We start from the raw sequence: 19,190 nt of genomic DNA, 5'->3' as shown, positions 1-19,190 counted from the left end.
CCCACCTCAAAGAGCAATAGGAAAAAAATCATCCTTTAAATACAAACACAAAACATCTCAAAATGGGAAACAAATTTCAAAGCGCTGGAGAGACACGTACATAGATATGAGGTCCCACTATATCCACCCAAGGCCTCTTCACCTGCCACAGCCATTCAAAGGAGCTCAGTGGAAGAGGGAACCCAATCTGCCACAGTCACCTCAACCAGACATTATGAAAGAAATTGGAAGAGAAAAAAGCCAAGACTGAACATCATCCTGGCCAATTCAGCACAATAACCCCCTACAAACCCTTACCTTGGCAGGTGTTGTTCTTCTCCTCGTACCCTGCCTTGCACAAGCACTTCCCGATGGGCACCAGCCATTCTCCCTCAGCACTGCAGTGCATCTTTGGTGCCTCATCAGTCACTGAGTGGTTGACACAGACGCCTGACACTTCTAGCAGCTGTGAGGAATCAGCTCCTGTGATGGTATCTGGAAAGCGTGCCAGGTTGCGGATCACTGATGGGCATTTCTTATAGTACACGCGCACAGAGACCAGGGCGATGCAGGCACCCACATCCTGGAAAGCAAGGTAAAATCCTTTTTTCGTTAGAGGCCCAACATCTCTCACTTCTGTGTTCAACTTCATGACTCTGTCGCCGAGGTCTAACTCTGTGAAGCTCTCATCAGCAGCAATGGTATCTATTTTGATGTACTGATTCTCTCTGATGTTCCTCCCATCTTCATCATCTGACTCAAAGTAGTACATATTAAAAGTCTCTTTGCAAGTCCCAAGTCCTCCTGGAAGGCTGTTACAGTCCCTCAGGGTGAATTTGAGTTCAATGAAGATGCGGGACGCCCCTTCATTAGAGATCCAGCTGGTCAGAAGCCAGTTGTTCTGATTCTGTTCCATTACCTTGCATACTTGGTATGTGTGTATCGGAGCATAGTTTTCATCCACCTCACCGATTTCTTCCCACTGTGTAAAGAGAATAAGTATTACTTTTTTAAAAGTTACAACTTCCCCAAATCTTAGTTTTCCCATGGAAGATCACCTTGGGAGTCAGAGGTTTATAGCAGGATGCTTAATGGAGAAAACTTAATGGAGAAAAAAATGTTTTATCAGGCAGTGTTTTCCATACTGGAAGCTTGATACATACTCGATAATAAATGTATTAGATAAAACACCCGTTAGAAATATAAAAAGATGCTAATTAAAACCTTCTGGTTCAGACTTTTCAGAAGTGAGAAAACATACCACCAGGTCTTTCCACTGGCACTCCAAATGACAAAACAAAAGCAGATGGGGCCACAGGTTGGCCTTTTCCTATCATACACACAGGTGAAAAGCCATTTACAGTCCATCTGTCCCTGCTTCCCCAGGTTCCTTTCTATCATGTCCTCAAATCACTGCCCTGCACAATGAAGACAAGCACATTTCTCCAGCTGATCTCTCCCACTCAACCGTTTGCCATAAAAATCAGCAGTGGTGTACGAAGTAAATGTGACTCTGCTTCCCAAGAGTGCCAGTTACTGAAGTCTCTGTTCACAAAAAGAGCAGATTAGTTTCAACAGAAAAGGTGACAGGAACGTGAAAAGCTTGAGCTGTTCTGAACACACTAGGCAGGTTTTTAAGATATCTTCTCTCAGATGTTTATGGCAGTTGTAACAACTACTTTGTTGTTTTGATTTTGGTCACACGCTAGACTGAATCACTTCAAAAGAATGCTTTTTCCTGGTCCAGCACTGCAACAATGCCTACAGTAGGAACATGCAACATTAACATTTCCCTTCTGCTTTTGACAAGTGCAGTATCACTTTAAGAAATTAGATTAACCCACGTGCAGTAGAGAAGTCAGGAGAACTAGCGATATCAGTTCCGTTCCTCTCACCAACTTCTGGACTGCTCATCTACAGGGGCTTAATTCCCTAAGCCTCTGCTCAGTGCCGCTGCCTGCTTCTAATTACAGCTGTGGACACAGAAGGTAATTTAAAGGTGCTTCGATACAAGGTAATAGCTATATCCTAAGCTGAACACCTTCCAAGGCCAAAGGCCAAGATTTTATTGGGAATAGTGCCTGAGATGAAGTTGAGGGCCTTCTCAACCCAGATACCATTACTGCAGAGCTGACAGGGAACACCCTCAGAGTCAACATAATGATGACATTTTTTTCAGGGAAATGTTTTTCTTAAATTTTATATGAATACGACAGCAACAAGTAGCATGAAAGCTTCATGCAATGCTACAGTCCCAAATAAGTTAGAATTACGTATTTCTGCTGGTATTTATTTCTCCCACATGTACCCTTCCTCCCTGACCTGAGAGATAGGAGCATGGACTTGAGCAGTTTTACCCAAAGATGTACCTGCTGTGATGTGCAGAGCTCACAGGTACCACCCATCTCCTACGCGAGGAACCTCACCTGGAGAAATTTTCCTCATCTTTATTTCATCCTCCACACATCTCTGTGCTTAAACAGGCTGTGACCTATTCTGTTGTCAATTCATCCCTCTGGCAGGACCACAGATGAAGCTAGGGAGATACCTATGGCTAAAGCAAGGCAGACCTGAGCAGGATTCATGCTTAACTTTGGGGAGCAGCAGTTTCTTTTGACACGAAACCACAGAAATGCAAGGTCATCTTTTTATCGAGCTAGAGATTCCCTTTGAGGAAGAGGTGTTTCACTTTTCCACTTCTCCCACCGGAAGTGTAGGTCCCTGCTGCAATGACCTCAGTAACTGTTGCTCTTTGCAACTGAAGGTTTGAACGACCCTATGCCAAGCAGGTATGGGAAGTGCTCAGTGAAAAAAGTTTGCAATGGAAACTTCTGAGGTCAAACTGTTTTAGTAAGTGGAGATGTATAAGGAAGTCCACAGAATACAGTGCAACTCCCTATGACATTTAGAAGGTATCTAATGGACATTTCTTCCACAGAACTGATGTTTGCAGAGACTGTGATGTTGCAATCATTTCATTAATGATTTAGCTTGAAAGCATACCAAAAATCCTCAGAAAAACACTTCTTTAATTCAGATCAATTTTCAAAGGCAACCATTATGCTCTTCACTCACAAAATTAAGCACATGTCCAAGAGTTAAGCTCAGCTCCAAGCGCTGTTAGTGGAAGTAGAAGAAAGCTCCGTTGTTCAACAATGAAATCCAGTGATTCTAATGGTTGCTTTCATTCCCTAAGAGCAATTAACAATGAGGAGGAAGAACCAAGTATTGAGTTGAGGTCACATCTCAGTTGCAACAAGAGCCATATCACCTAACATCTCAGGCTTCAGGCTATGCTGCCCCTCCAGAACAGAACCCCAAATCTAAGCAATCCTGCCATCAGATCTCAAGCAGCCAAAGAGCAAGAGGAAAGGGGAATACTAATGAGTTAAGGCTGCTCACCTCTGCATAATCCTCAAGGGAGAACCAAGGAGATTGTATCAGAGCCATTACTATTGTATAAAATCTCTGCTCTGCCATCTAATCCCATCTCACTCTTTCCTATCTGCATGTGAGAGTGCACCATTTCTTTCTCTTCCAATTAGCACAGCTGGGTCTGCCTCACCCAGGAGACTGCAGGCAGCCTGCCACAGCTCTGCTTTGCCATCTCTCCTTGAGGAGAGACAGGGAAGAGAGCCTTGGCACCTTCCGCCTGGTTGCAGCTTACCAATTATTGCAGACCTCAAACAACTCCTTCAAAAAATAAAGGAATACAAACTAGCTACAAACCGTGCAGGATGAAATGTTGCACCGTAACGGTTAATGAAAAAGAAAACACAACACATTAAAATGACAGCATCTAGCTGAAAATATTTGCGCAAAAAAATATTAAGTACAACTGAACAAAATGTGTAACATTTTAATTCCTCTCTGCAGCACATATTTTTGAAATATAAATCAAACCCATCTGCAGGATTAAAACAAAAATGCAACATTAATTTGGTGCTAAATGTTTTCTCTAAGTCTTTAATAGCTGTAAGAAGGAAAACACAAATGCATTTCAATGGCCTGATGTTAAATCATTTATAGAAGACCTATTTCTGAATCAGAAATTTCCAGTACGCCACTGCAGGCAAGTTAACAGGCGCTCGAGATGCACTCGGCTTCATCAATAGGAAGCAAGTAATTCATGCACACCGTGGAAAGGCCAAAGATATCACACATTCAAATAATACACATATAAGAGCTAAAAAGCATTCAGTGGGGCTGCCTTGGGTTAAATGGACAACTCTAAAACATTCACCATCTGTCCGCTGGTCAGGCATGCTTCTAATCACTGGGATTCCAGGACTGCAATGTGCTACCGCAGCACAGCAAAAGCTGCTGCCCCAAAAACAAATACTGACATAGGAAATGAAGATTTCAAAGCTTTTTTTGGCCTTTAGTGTTTTTTTCTGATTTTTTTTTGGGGGGGGGGAAATTTTTATTACTTGTCTCCATCTGAAGCAGCCACCAAAGTTGGCACGGACATTTCAAGCCCACACATTTCAGGGCTGCTAAAAGCAATTAGGCATTTAACTAAATCCTAGGAGTCAAGAGAGGGAAGGGATGCTTAAGAGCATTAAAGAAAGGGGCTCCCAGGACTGCTCAGAAACCCCAGCAGCACTTCCTTCATGGAGGACTATGCAAGCTACTTCTGCTGCTACTGCCTACTTCACAGATTTCTGGGTACAAGAAGCCTTACTTCCCTCCCCCCCATTAGTCCTCTCTCATTCTTACATACGGAACTGTGCAACTTATGCAGGATAACTCTGCAAGCTGCTGAATCAAAGATGTAAAATTCAAAGAGGTTTTAAACATTTTCATCCTTTTTCCTCTAGAGAAAAATGATTAAGTTTCCTATTGTATGTCATCCTCCCCAATATCTCCTTTTTCCCCTTCGCACTCTCCAACATAAGCAACTCCATGCCTCTTGTCTCTCAGCATTACATCTCTATAGCAGCTCTAGTCTCTTTCAGCTGCATTTGGCCACCAGTTCCATACTGTTATGTAACTTCGCTTTTCCTACCCTTTTATGTGACTGCCCCTTCCTACATTGGCAAAGAACTTGAGCTCTGCGTACTTCAAGCGCAGAGAAGAGCAGGGCATTATCCAGGGAAACCCACTGTCCTTCCAGAAGGGCAGGCCAGCACAGTGCTCAGCTCTGTACCGTTCCCTCTGCCTTCCACCCCAGCAATATCTGGGCAAGCTCTTCAATTATCTTTTATGCAGCTGGTGTTCAGACCCAGCTACCAATTGACAGTCCCCAGCCAAGCTCCCGCATGCATGTTTTTCTTCTCCCAACCAGCTCCTTCCATCAATTTCTTCCTCTCCCCCATCCCAGAGCCCCACAATTTGGGCTTTTTTTTCTTTTTTCTTTTTAAGCTGCCTACCAGCTTTCCCCTGCTGTCATTTTCTGGCATTAAAGCAAGTAAGTGCACCTGAGCAGCTCTCCTCTGCATGGCTTCATTGACTTCAGCAAGGTTGTGTAAGGCTAAATCTCTAGTGAAAGTCAGGCAGAGTTCTGCACATCATTTTCTGCAAGGTTGGAAGTTTAGCAGCATTGTGCTAGCTATAAAGCGACCGTGATGACCGTGACTGTGTCACCATCTTGTCTGCTACAAAACACCACTTAGATACACCGGCCCAAATTTTAACCACTTCAAAGCCTAGCACCAATACTGCCAGTTTTATCTTATATCCTATGATTCATTGCCACTGTGCAGATTTTCAGCTTTTTAGAGCCATAGGACTTAAGGACAGGCTGGTTTTCACTGAGGGCATTTCAGTTTTCAAAGAAAGGAAAGCAAAGATGCAGCAAGCAGCTGAAGCCTTAGAGAACAAGCGTGCCACTGCGCACCACCTCCATATACACAGCTAAATGGCTTTCTCCAACTCCCCTCCACCACTGCTGGAGCACTGGGTCCCACCTTAAGTAGTGGTCAGATGAAAATTTCAGTGTGTTTATGCCAGTGTGAGGACTCAGGCTTAAAGTCCAAGTGCTGCTTTGGGGCACTGCTCTCAATTAGGTTGTCTACTCACCCTGCTGTGCCCTCCCCTACCAGCCAGCCAGTGGAAGGACACCAACCACAGCCAAGTAACTTTCCAGGCAATTATAAATCCCAAACAACAGAGATCAGAAGACCAAAACCACTCATAAACATAGAGCAAATTGAGAAATGAGGGGAAAAAAACAACAGTAAAACAAGTGATTTTGACAACCTCACCAGGCAGGTATTTGGCATCTTCTTGGCCTGAGTTTAAATGGAGAAAAGTAGATGGTAGACAAAAAGAATACTGTAGAGTTGCAGAGTAGTTGTTGAGACTACTGTAGAGTAACCCAAATTATTTCTTTCACCTCAAATATACTTTTTAAAATTTCATCTTCCGAAACAAAAGAGATATTATTTGTACAGACAGACTTCTGTTTTACATCAACATCCCCTCCTACAACGAAAGATGAAGAGACTGCTACACAGCCTCTGCTGCTTGGAGCTCATTTCAGCGGCAGGAGCCAGAAGGGAGACTTCAGTGAGATCAGTGAAAATGTTATTTAAAAGTTTTAATAAACGTTAGGCCAAATACCAAGAGCTATCCTAATCAGCAGGGATCCTGGCATTTCCATAGTACGATATTCCCTCAAACTTCATTTGGATGGCATTTTTAAACTAAAGCATTTATACATATACACAGACATATATTTCTACTGACAACAGCTACTTGTCAAAAAAAATCTTGACAGAGAACAGAGGATAGAAAGAAAATCTGATTGATCTCCCTACTTGAGTAAAAGTCTGTCCTAATAAATTGATTTAAAAAGCAAAGTTCCCAAAGAAGGAACTGAGTATTTTCTAGTGGTTTGGAACATTTTCCTCAGTTTGTCAATTTAGAAAATGCATAAGTAACGATACCAAAACTTTTAAGCTACATTTTTCACCCTTACCTACTGGATTGCAGTTTTCTCTCTCTCAGCACCACTCTTCTTTGGCCCCTAAGCTGCACGGTCTGGGTAACTTCTGTATATCTATATTATCCACAGTAAATGCAAGTTTCCCCACTTACTACAGTCAAGTCAGTTTTCTAGACAGAAGCTAGGGAATCATTTTTCATAAACAGAAGAAATGTTCCCCTTCTTCCCAAAGTAATACAAAGAAGAGTTTCCACGCAGGCTGTTCAGAGAAATAAGGAAATGCAAGAAATAGTTTCCTATTTCTGTGAAACTAAGTGCTCCTGACAGAAAGTGCTTAACACAAAGACCGAGCTCAAGTGACCTGAAGTTGTGTGGAGAACTTCATATCATAAAACAGCTTGGGTTGGAAGGGAACTCAAAGCTCATCCAGTTGCCACCCACCAGGTGAAGCTGTCCAGGGCCTCATCCAACCTGGCCTTGAACACCTCTGGGGGTGGGGCATCCACAGCCTCAATGGGCAGCCCGTGCCAGGGTCTCACCATCCTTTATGGTTTCTTTATGGTTTAAATCTTTGATCTTGCTACTTGAATGACTCTGCCATGTTTCCTTGCATCTGTAACACACAAAGTTTGCTGCCACACCTTTTTTTTATTATTATTTCCACCATGTGTACTGGAGGAGTCTCCTCACTGTAATACAGTGCAAAGGTTTTGGAAACTCTTCAGTTGCTCCACAGTGATTACAAAATGAATAACAATGCAGATATTTGTAAAGTTGAGATAATATCTCAAAACATACACGGTAATTTGCTAAAGCAAATCCCATCCAGAAAGTCTGTAAGGAAGGAGAGCAATTAAAATGTTAAAATTTTTTCTGCAGGACACGTTTGTGATTAAATACATTATCTATTTCAAGATCCACACAACTGAAATTGTTTAATGTAACACCAGGACAAAGTCACCTAGTCTTCAGTGCTGCACTGTAACGTGTAACAGAAAAATGAAAATGGGACGGAAGTTTTGCTCAGACTTTGATCATTTGCATGATCAATGAAAGATGTCAGGACAGAAATCCAAATGGAAGGAGAACCCAGCTGGAGGTTACAGCAGCTGAAATAAAAGGAAGCATCAGCCCCACTCCAGCATGCCTAATCAGCAGCTGCTCTGACCTGTTCCCAGAACAAAGCACTGTGCTCCTCACCAACCCCCCCCTCCTTTTTGATTATTTTTTTTTTTTAATTAAGGTTTTAAATTCTTCATGCATCTGAATCAGATGCACATTTCACACTGCTGTCCAGCATCTGACGCTAAGACAATGGAGATAAGCATGAAAGCAGCAGTGGAGAAACACAATACCATTAAATCATTTTTCATTGCTTAATGTAACAGTCATTGCAGAACAATTTAACAAGAGCTGCAGCAAAGAGCAGCGGCAGCACAGTTTAACACCGGAAGACTGACAGAGGCAGATTTTCAGAAGGGCTCAGCACAGTTATGACATACATTTTAGATTTATCACCAAATGCTTGGATTTTCAAAGCTTTCGGGATGGTATTGTCAGATGAAAAGCACTAAGAGGCTTGTGGAACAACTTTCAAAAGGATTAGATGAGAAAGGAAGCCTTTCCCCTTACTATTTTGCCCTAACATTTAGAAAAACAAAAACTGACCTGGGGCTTCTCATTGCCTACAACTGGCATAGTAAGACATTTGGCCTGTTTTTAATGCATGCAACACGGTAGGGGAAGAGAACAAATACTTTCTGCAAAAATAATACTAAATCATTCATCTTTATAGCTACCTATAATTTCCTAGGAGTGATTTTAAATTTTTAAAAAATATTTTCAAATAAAAGAAAAACTGAAGCACATTAAATGGAAGTAAAACATTTTTCTGAAGAGTTTCCAAGTGATACAATTACGCAAACAGGAAAAGCCCAACCTCTCAGGCATACACCGAATTTGAGTACATTACAGACAGCCCTCACACCGTATCAAGCGCTCCAGCAAATGCACTATTTTAGCTCTGCTCCCTGGTCTCTCATCCACCCAAAGCTTTTCATCAAGGTAATGTTACATTTATGGCTCAGGTCCTGACAACTGCACCCATAAATCAATGTCAAATTTTGCATTAATCATCTTTCTGTCATCAGTGGCTATTCAGCACAAATTTACATCTCATTTAAGTTGGCCAAACAGCCACATTAGAGCTTTAAAGCTTATTCAGGCTTAAATGATTATATTCCCCTAATAAACACTGAAGCCCTCTCAGTCCGGTCACCGTGAGCAGCATTAATGACGTGCCATGGTGGCAGGGCCATCTGAAGTCATCCTCGACACCAAGCAGATTTTGTGTTGCCAACACACCCAGACAGAAGAAATGGGAAGGCTGGTCCGTCTGTGCAGATCCTCTTATGGGAATTGCCCTGCACAGCAGGCAGATACACAATGCAATTTATTGTAACTCCTCCTAACATCTCCATTTGCCTGCTCTTTAATACATGAGGCTACTCATAGGAAAACTGAAAGCCAGATTTTCCGAAGAGCTGTTTCTTAGAAAGGCAGCTCAGCTCTATTTCCTAAGTGCTGAGCACCATACAACTGTCACCAAAAACAATGAAAGCCGCTGGAAGCTGAACTCTGTAGAAAATCCGCTTTTCCCATTTGTCAGACAGCTAAACGTTGTTCACCAGACCATCAAATTGGGTCTTAACACACTTTTCTTTGATCAGCTGCAAATTAGGCATTGCATTTTTAGTATCTGACTACAATTTTTCCAGGTTTTTGCGCTGTTCTCACTTATATGCACAACAAAGACTATCAACAGATTACAGTAAGTAGGTAAAATATGATCAGTTCAGGGTGGATTCTGCACATTCCTCCCTACAATCCCTATAGTGAGGCAATCTATACTGATTGAACAAAGAACAGTTATTTAATTAAAAGACCCTCAGCGGTTCTATGTTATTAAACCAGCATAAAATTCCTCAGATTGATTGTATATTCACTTTTAGTTATGGCCTGAATCAGTATGCTAAGATCTAAAAATAAATGAACAGAATGCGTTTGTTATGACTGTTAAGTACTTACCCACTATAGGTAATAAATTATACATGTGGTTGCTTGTCATGCTTATTTTACAACATAATGTAACTTTTAGTTACTTTTTTTCCATGGGATTTAATTTCCACTGCAACAGACTTGTTACTTCTTAAATATAGAACTGGAATTACTGGGATGTTAACGTACAAGCCTGAGACGTAATCTGGCCCTCGATGTGTCCTTTAACATGGAACTGAAGAAACAGATTCATAGCATTCATAGCATCACTAAGGTTGAAAAAGGCTTCAGACGTCATCCAGTCCCACTCCCAACCTATCCCCACCATGCCCACTGACCATGCCCCTCAGTGCCACATCTGCACACTTCTTGAACACCTCCACCACTTCCCTGGGCAGCCTTTGCCACCACATCACCACTGTTGCTGAGAAGAAATGATGTAGTGGTGGTTTCTGTGTTTGTTTTTAGGGGGCAAGGGGTTGTTAAATGATGGATGTTCTATGCCCAAACCATCTCAGAGGAGATACATTTCCATAGAGGGTCTATATTTCATCAGTCATTTTTCCTGACCCACAAACTGACACCACTCTGTCTGCTCTTCCCGGGTCTCTGACATCCTCTGAAACTGAAAACAATTGAGTATCACCATGCCGTGTCCAGAAACACAAATACAATAACTTGCTAAATACTAGCTGAGAAGTCTGCAGTTCAAACATAAGTGCTGTTTCAGCAAACAGCTGTAATATTGCAAAATCAGGGGAAACAGTTTTGCAAGAAGTTAAAAACTTCTGAATAAGGTAAGGGAGAGCTTAGTCATTTTATGTGCCAAGAATAGACAACCACATGGAGAACTTGCCACAGGAGCTGAATCCTTACTTGAAACCTTCAAAGAGGGATCTGATAAGCCGTATTTCAGTGCTTCTTCTCTTGGACTCACCAAGGGCCACTCAAAACTGCAAGCAAGGGCTCCCTTGGATACATGCAAGAGACATCTGGGCAGTAAGCACATTGCTGAATGCAAGCAGCTCTCAGATTTGTGATCTGTGCAGATGTAACGCAGCTGAACCACAGCAACAGCATTTTACTGCCGGGCAAGATAATCCTCATCTGTAGCCTGAAGATTATTTGAAACACTTTGTTTCACCAGAAACTCAGGAGTCCCCTGGAGGAAAGGCACTACTCAGCACACAAACAAGATTATTATTTATTCCTATTATACAGCTTGCTGTCACTACTGAACGAACAGATTGACCACTTCACATAAACATAAAATTACAAACCCAGTTTCATTATTATTTAGCAGTTAAACCATGAAATCAATCCCCTTACAATCTTTGTCTCTTCAGCTTCAGACTTGTTCCTCTGACTAGAACTGGATGCGTTACACAACACATTGAAATTTGAAAGGGAAGAGATGAATGAATGCGCTCTAAAAGTAAAAAAGTTCAATTCTAATGGGAGGAACTAATTAGCATAGGAAACATCACTTCTCCAGGTTATGTGGTTAACTGACACTGTTCTTACTGAAACATGCAGCCACAGAAAGTTATAACACTAAAGAAATGGCACTCGGATGCTGAGAAGTTGCCCCCATCCTGTACAATGTCTAAAGCTTTTTACAACAAGCACCCTTGCCCATAAGTTGTGGTGCACAAAGCAATTTCAAGCACTAAACTGTGAAAGAAACTTTATGCTAAAAGAATACTCAATCTAGGGGAAAAATAAATAAAAAAAAAAAAACTACTGTTCCATCTTTACAGCTTCTCCCTGTCTTCTCCCGTACTGCCTCCTTATCACACACACTTTAAAGCTATCACCTGCCCCTCTACAGGAAGTGCCACGTACACGTTCACACCCAAGCGTAGGCATGGGCTGCAAAAAGTTGTTTCGTTCAGGAACGTGGCACCCCAAGAAACTGCACAGGGTTTGGCTTTGAGGGCAAAGCTTTTCTGTGCATTAAGGCTGGGCTGAATCTTACCTTTCCTAGAAATTTAGGAGGCTGCAGGATTACATTTTTACCAGTAACAGGAACCTTTCACCCTACCAGAAACAGTGCAAGCAAGACACTCACACAGGCATCAATGCACAATGCCCCTTACACGCCTCTTCCAAAATAACAAGAGTCCAGCTGATAGTAAAAGCTTCAGCACAGCTCCAGCCCACAGCTCCTGGTCGTAGACACATGTGGTACCGTACTCCAGCACCTCTGTCACAGCATCCATTTGAACAACTACTGAAATGCTGCTTTCTTTCTACTTGGCACCCAGCTCAGGGGTGATTTTCCTCAGCACTTGATTCATTTGCCCTACAGAGCAAACAAGGAGATAATGCAATGCTTTACGAAGGCCCCTATTGGAAAGCTGCCCTCACTTCAAATGGCAAGACTTCAAAAAGGATGTCAATAGATTGTAAAGGGCCCAGAAAAGAAAGTCCACAACTGCTCTAGAGATCAAAAACCTGCTTTTATAGTTGAAGAAATCTGTAAAACAAACAAGCAAAGAATATCTGCTTGTGGCCCCTAATTGCCTGAAACAGGCAAGGGGAAGAGAAGAAAAATAACAAGTAGGCATTCATAAAATTAACAGGAGAAGGCACTGAGAACTGAAATTTTTACTAACTCAGGGATAGAAATATTCGTTTTGCAACAAGAAGAACTTGCTGTTGGCACAAGATACAAAGGAACAGGGCATATTCCCCACAAGAAGCCTTTAATCAAAGCAGAAATTGATCTCCAAAAGATACGATGTAGGTCAAAGCAAAGTTGCAGACTTGTTGCAAGGACCCCTGTACAAGTTTCCACACATTGCTTGCCACAGGAGATCAACCTACGTAACTGTAGTAGCCCCAGTGGCCTTAAATCCAATGAAGCCACCATTATTTTCAGCTCACTCATGCATAGATCTCTTACTCCTAAATGAAAACTAGCTAATACTATGATAGTGTTTTTAATTGATTGTTTTACTTCACAAGCAAGGAAACTGTAAGTCAGTAAGAAACAGCATGACTAGAATGTCAATAGTTTGCAATTAACATATTTGAACAGCAGGGAGTTGCCTAACTTTCTTTCCTATTTTCATTTTGATTACTTATGTATTTACATTGTAAGATAGGAGAAGAGTAGTGCAATTCTCCTATTTAAATCTGCATGCAGAGCACAGTACGGAAATTTGCCAAGCAATAGTTTTTTTGGTCACAGTTTTGTCTGTGGAAAAAGATTTGTTTTCATTATTTTCTGTTCACTGCTTTATTTTTGAACAGGCAAAACAAAGATTATAAAGTGGGAAGCAGACCATGTGTTTTGTTTGCCTGCTTTTTTTTCTTTTGCCTTTTTTTTTTTTTTTTTTTTTTTTTCTTTTTTAAAGAAACCTTCTAGACTCCCCAACCCAGGACCCCCCTCAAGAAGAAAACCCAGGAGAGGCTAGGAGAGGAGATGGCACAAACACCCAGCTTGGGCCTTCAGTTGTTCTCTCTGTGCTTGCTCAACAGGGACACTAAGTGTACTACTGCACCACAGAATTCATGAGGGAAAAGCCTCTCACCCAAAAAGCTCAGCTCAGAGATTCTTGTCTCTGCTGAAGACTATGTAATGCCTACAGAGATGCACAGGGACTCGCATCCTGTGTGTCAGAGAGCCCTGTCCTTGCAGAGCTGTGAGGAAAGATGTCCCAGGCTAGCAGATGAACAGCTGGGCCCACAAGGTGGAGAGCTCAAAAGGAGCAGACATGAGAGAAGCCCAAAGGGCTTGCGTAGGCAACAGAACAACTGCAAACAGCAAGCAAGGGCTGCTCAGGATTCCCTGCTTTCTCTCCAACCCTTCACAGCAGATGCCTTTTACAAACATTATACAAGCAGCATCATAACCGAATCCCCTCGAGGCTAAAGACATTTGCCAGTTCAATACACTTGCACAGTTCTGAGAAACAGGCTCTGCCAGACTGAATTACTGCGACTCCAAGGGACAGGGTAGCTCCTGCCTATCCATACAGCCTGGCTGCGCAAAGACCACCCCTCTACGTTAAGTATACCAGGCTCTGAACAAGTAACATTTTAAAATTGAATATACAGGCCTTGGGAAGCTTGAGGCTGAGCTGTATGGCCTGTGTAATGCACACTGATATTCAATTATCATTAAAATTAATAAGTAGGGAAACAACCAAATCCCCTGGTGGGCTTTGATTATCTCAATCTGGGCATTTATCAGAATCACTCCAACACTCAGAGTCGTTGTGCTCTGCTCAACTGGCACAAGCTACTCCTATCATCCCATTTACACTTTCTCTGCACAGGAAACAGGATGTGTAACATGCTGGGAGAAAAAATAGAAGGCACCACACCAGAAAGGAGATTAATATCTGAAACTGCATGAGAAGGCTTGATCTGGTCTGAAATCTGTTTCTGAGTGACCTATTTGTTCCACTTGTGTTCAGCAGCTCAAATCAGTCATGCTGTAATTCCGCAGCAAAATGACTATAGCCACTGACCTGCTCCCAGCCACCCACCTGAGCACCTTAACGCCAGATATCAATGGCTGCAAGTCATTTATTTTCTCATCATCTGATGAGACATCTATTGTGATAGACACAAAATCCAGCAATTCTTTTCTAAAACTTTCATCATTTCAGGTTGTTTTTTCCACTAGAACTGAAATCACCATGTTAAAAAAAAGAACCCTTCACAATTAGCAGGGATACGAAAGAGAACAAGATAGGCTGCTGCTAAAGTTAAGTACAGAGGAACATTCGGTTATTCAATCTGGCATCAAAACAACACAAACAGTAAACCAGAAGGAGACTGTAATGAAGTGACTATCTCACAGGATTATACTTGTGGTTATGATTTTAATTGCATACTCTAGAAGGATTTGCAATAAACTAAATAATCTTATGTTATTGTAATGATTTTTAATCACAACACTCGCTATGATTTACAGGCTTACTATACATTTGCATTGCAATCAACTGGAATAGTCAGTGCATGCCCCACAACACCTAACAGCACTTAAAATTATGTCTTGCATAGAGTTCCAACAGCTGTCCGATCATAAACAGCTGGGAGGCTTGAAACCAAGCAAAGCACACTGAAACATGCATCTTTCTACTTCTGGAGGAAAATAAAGCTAACAGAACAAAACTGGACACCGCAAGGTTTCTGAGCAGAAACAAAAACCAAGGGCCACATTTTTGCCGTCCATTCTGTTGATTGAACAAGAAGCAAGCGATGCCAAATGGATGTCATACACAGCCACATTATTTTGATGGCTCTCTAAAATTCCAGTGGTTAACTTTGGGAACACCTCCAAGGCTCCAGCAAGAAGCCAGGACAATCACAGTGTACCAGGACTTTGCAGACTGAACATGCAAGGGTAACTCACAAAGCTAACAAAAAAAAGCAACAAAGCCCCAGTACCAAAGAGGTGCTACGTCTTCTGAAGGCAGAAGAAGGCAGTGAGACCAACTTCTCCTTTCCAGTAACAGGCAGTTTCCCTACTCCACATGGGTACATTTGGGATGCTGGGACTTTACCAATTTAGCAGGATCATTCCCTAAGAAGAGTTCATCCTTGTCATGTATTGGAGAAATCCAAACACCTAAAATTAACCAACTCAATAAGATCACTTTCAATAAACAGATATTTAAGTTACAACAAAGTCCTGTTATTGCCTGCTCTTCCATTATGAGGTGCTCACTCATGTATTTTTCATTAGCTCACAGCCAAAGGCAAGGCAGGAGAGCAGCCAAGCCTGCAGCTATTCCTCACCACTGGAACAGGACTGCAAACAGATAAACAGTGTACACCAGTGTCTCAAACCATATTAAGAAATACCGCATTACCTTCTGCCAACTGGATCTTCTGCACAGCGTTATGGGACTGTCAATACTACAGGTAAATAGTATTACCAGAAGATCTGGGAAGATGAGGGACAGGTCACTGACCCCCAAAAATTCTTGCTGAAGTAAAATGAGAACTTGTGCAGCACAAGGGTTCAGTCCTTCCCCTGCTTCAAAGCCAAGAGTTCTACCTTTGATGCTGTGAAAGAGCATCCCAAGGAGGGTAATTATCCTCAGGAAGCTCACAACTTCACAAGCTTCTGGTTCATCTTACTTCAGCACAGAAACAAATCTACAGGACACTATTTGATGTGTTTCGACACAGAGGTAGTTCATTTACCCCAAAAGTCAATAAGATGCACTCTCCTGAAGTGAAACTAGCTTTAAAAATGGATAGTTTCTCTTACAAATTAAACATCTCTTTTCATAATACAAAAAAACAATTTGATTTTCTCTACAAGTCATTTTATTAAATCAGAACTCAATATAATCAAAGCAGTGACCTGGCATTTGCTGGAATAATGAACACAGAAGATAAACAAGCAAGAAAGTACAAGTTAGATACTCAGAGAGTTTTGGCAAGACCCAGGTATGTATTATCACTTCACTTCTTGAAAAGCATCAGAAGGTGAATCCAGAGCTGCACTGAGCCATTTTCAGCTTAGTCAGAAAAAAAGCATGAGTAGTCTCTGCTTCTCACCAATGCTGCCCCAGAGGTATTCCTGCTCAGTGGGCCGTCCACTGGGGCATTGAAACGATGGGAAGCACCTGCCACTACTCTTGCACAGGGCCAGCTTCTGACCAACCCCAGGGCCTGATCCTGCCTGCAGCTATCTGGGAACTTGCTCATAGATTGTTCCTTACAATTCCTGGACAGTGTCCAGAGGTAGATCTGAACAAGCAACAGTGGAGCCTGATACTATGCAAGTATCACTCCAAAGTCTAAACCTTCACTACATCACTGATGCGATTTCAGTGATAAAATAAAAATCAGTAGCATTAGTTTCCCCTTATGCATGGGAAAAATAACTGTTCTCTCTCCTAAACATTCACAGTGTCTCAAAGGATAACAAGGCCTCTTTTTTCTCCAAACCCCCTGTCAAGGCAGGTGACGCAGCAGTGAAATGAACTCCAGAATCCGATCATGTTCTGCAATTCTTTTATACTTACTGTTCAGTCTGCAGGATGCAAGCAATCGATCATGTCAGTGAGGCAATGCACAACATCACAGGGGTAGAATAGAGATGACTGATAGCTGGGTGTCACCCACATTCCCTTTAACAGCATTTCATCGTTTGTGTTGAGAAGAGTCTAAAAGGCGATTAGAAATCTACCACTTTGCTTTGGAAAAGAGCTAGGACACAATCCCTGGAAGTATGTACTTACATCCATGCGTACCCTGGTACTTAATCTCACATCTGTTTTGCTACAGTACTGTCAACATTAAAACTGACAGATCTCATGAATGCTTTAGTGAATCACACTAAATAATAGACCATAGCATGCTTCTTTCCCCGCTATCAAAACATCTAAGATAAATTAGACCACAGGAAACCAACATATTTCGAGGTAAAAAGATTCTAACTAAAATACAAGCATTTTCTTTGGCTGCCTAGAAACCCAGTCCCCACCCTCCTATTTTGTATGTGTGTGCACACGCTTCAGTAACTGAAAAGACACCCTGTTTCTGCCACGTGGACTAGCAAAAGCAGGGCTCAGGACAGCTACCATTTTCCACCTCTGAGAGTTCTGATCATTTCCATTAAATAGCTTGAAAATAAATCGAGGTCTCCTTGAACATCCTTAGACAACAGATGCTGAACTCTTTCTCGTATAGCCACATAACAGGAGTTTGCACTGATCACAAGTCAGTCAAAAAGCTTTTCTTATTAGCTAGTAAGGTAGCTAATAGATCTTCAAAATGACCTCCTAACTTTTTACTGTCAAATTTTGCTGTCCAATACATAAAGCAACCACAAACAAAATAGCAGCTTCTGGTTTTATACACTTTTTTCAGGCATTCTACATTTTAAAATATTCACCTTCTAGATTAAAACTTACCATGTTTGTTTTTTCCCTTTGAAGTTAGCACTCATTTTCTTTCATTCTTTCTAAACTGGCTTTCCTGAATGAGTACCATGAAAAGACAACTAATTGTCCTCATTATAAAAATAAACACAAGACTGCAGCCTTGAATTTATTTACCCCCAAAAGCTATTAATCCGAATAAAAATATATGCCGTCAAAGGGGGGCAAGACCAAGGCCAACGCATTTTCAGTCATATAAACGGATTATGTGATTATACTGTAAGTACTCCAGTGATTTATATATAAATATATTAGGATATGAAGTAGTAAGTAGCATAAGTAACACAGTACAAATCCATCAACATAAACTATAAAATCCTAATGCGTATTTTATAAACCCAGGGCTGCGGCACACATGTATTATAACGATAATTATTTTATTCAGCAAAATTTCAAACTCTTCATGACAGCACTATGTTTATACATTTTAATTGTATGGTTCCTAACTGTTGGATACCAATATTTCTGGAACCAGCACAAAAGTAGCAGAGAAAACAATGGTTTTAGAAGATAAAGCTCTTCAAAGCTCTTTTATCCCCAAACGTAATTCTTAGACACTGGAGAAAAAAAAAGACTTTTTAGCATGAAAGGAGATTATTGTTTGCCCAACGAGCCTGTGTGGAGGAACCTAATGCTGACAACTGTATTTACAAAAAGATATACTGAAAGATCAACCTTCGATTCTTCTGTGGTGGATTTTCAAGACAAAGAGTGTAGTGCATAATTCTAGTAATACAGCTCTAACAGAGATAAAGATTTGTTTTATTCTTAATCTTACTAGCATTAATTTATTTTTACAGTATTTCAGGGTATGCCAGGCATTTTTGATCTCTTTTAATAAGGCCTATGTCTTGCCAGATGCTGCTATCTAGTAAAGGCTTGATTCATGCCAACAGCATATAAACTGAACAGCAGGTAGATAAGAGTCCAAAACAAAAAATTAAGAGCATGCACAAGTGGAGATTTAACTTCAGATAGGAAAGGAGACACGGGAAAGGACATGCATAGAACAGCAAAGAGGTTCAATGAAAGCTATTCTACAGCATGAGGTGCTCTGATCTAAAAGAAGTTACATACCATTGGCAACATGTTGCAGACATCAGAAAAGCTGGTCTTAAATACAGGGTGTTGGATGAGTAAAGGCGCTTTATAAGCAGGGCAAGGAAGAAAAAACATCAGAAAGACAGATCTCACTCCGGACACATGCTTTCAATCCACTGCCATTTGTATGTAGAGCTGGAAGAGGTCAAAACAGATCATCTGTCTGTTCCTCCAGAAGGGATGAATACTGCTCATCCACAGCAACAGACAGCAGCCTGATCTGCTATCAGAGACCTCCTGGGAAGGAA

The 19,190-nt window shown here is 41.4% G+C and overlaps 1 protein-coding gene across 19 annotated transcripts in view; it reads right to left on the bottom strand.

The window, feature by feature from the left end:
- EPHA5 (EPH receptor A5) overlaps positions 1-19,190 on the bottom strand; it is a 197,253-nt gene that overhangs the window by 157,227 nt on the left and 20,836 nt on the right. For all 19 annotated transcript variants that reach the window (XR_008206851.1, XM_052683198.1, XM_052683204.1 and 16 more), the window contains exon 3: positions 298-961. Coding sequence is in view for 18 of the 19 variants with exons in the window: in XM_052683198.1 (XP_052539158.1) it covers positions 298-961 (664 nt within the window). In the remaining variant the exon portion in view is untranslated. The remainder of the gene's footprint in view (positions 1-297; positions 962-19,190) is intronic.

This window comes from Tympanuchus pallidicinctus, unplaced genomic scaffold (genome assembly GCF_026119805.1).
Source record: "Tympanuchus pallidicinctus isolate F22 unplaced genomic scaffold, pur_lepc_1.0 scaffold2, whole genome shotgun sequence".
In the NCBI taxonomy this organism is placed as follows: domain Eukaryota; kingdom Metazoa; phylum Chordata; class Aves; order Galliformes; family Phasianidae; genus Tympanuchus; species Tympanuchus pallidicinctus.
The sequence above is the reverse complement of the archived record's forward strand: the minus strand, read 5'-3'. Positions and strand labels throughout refer to the sequence as shown.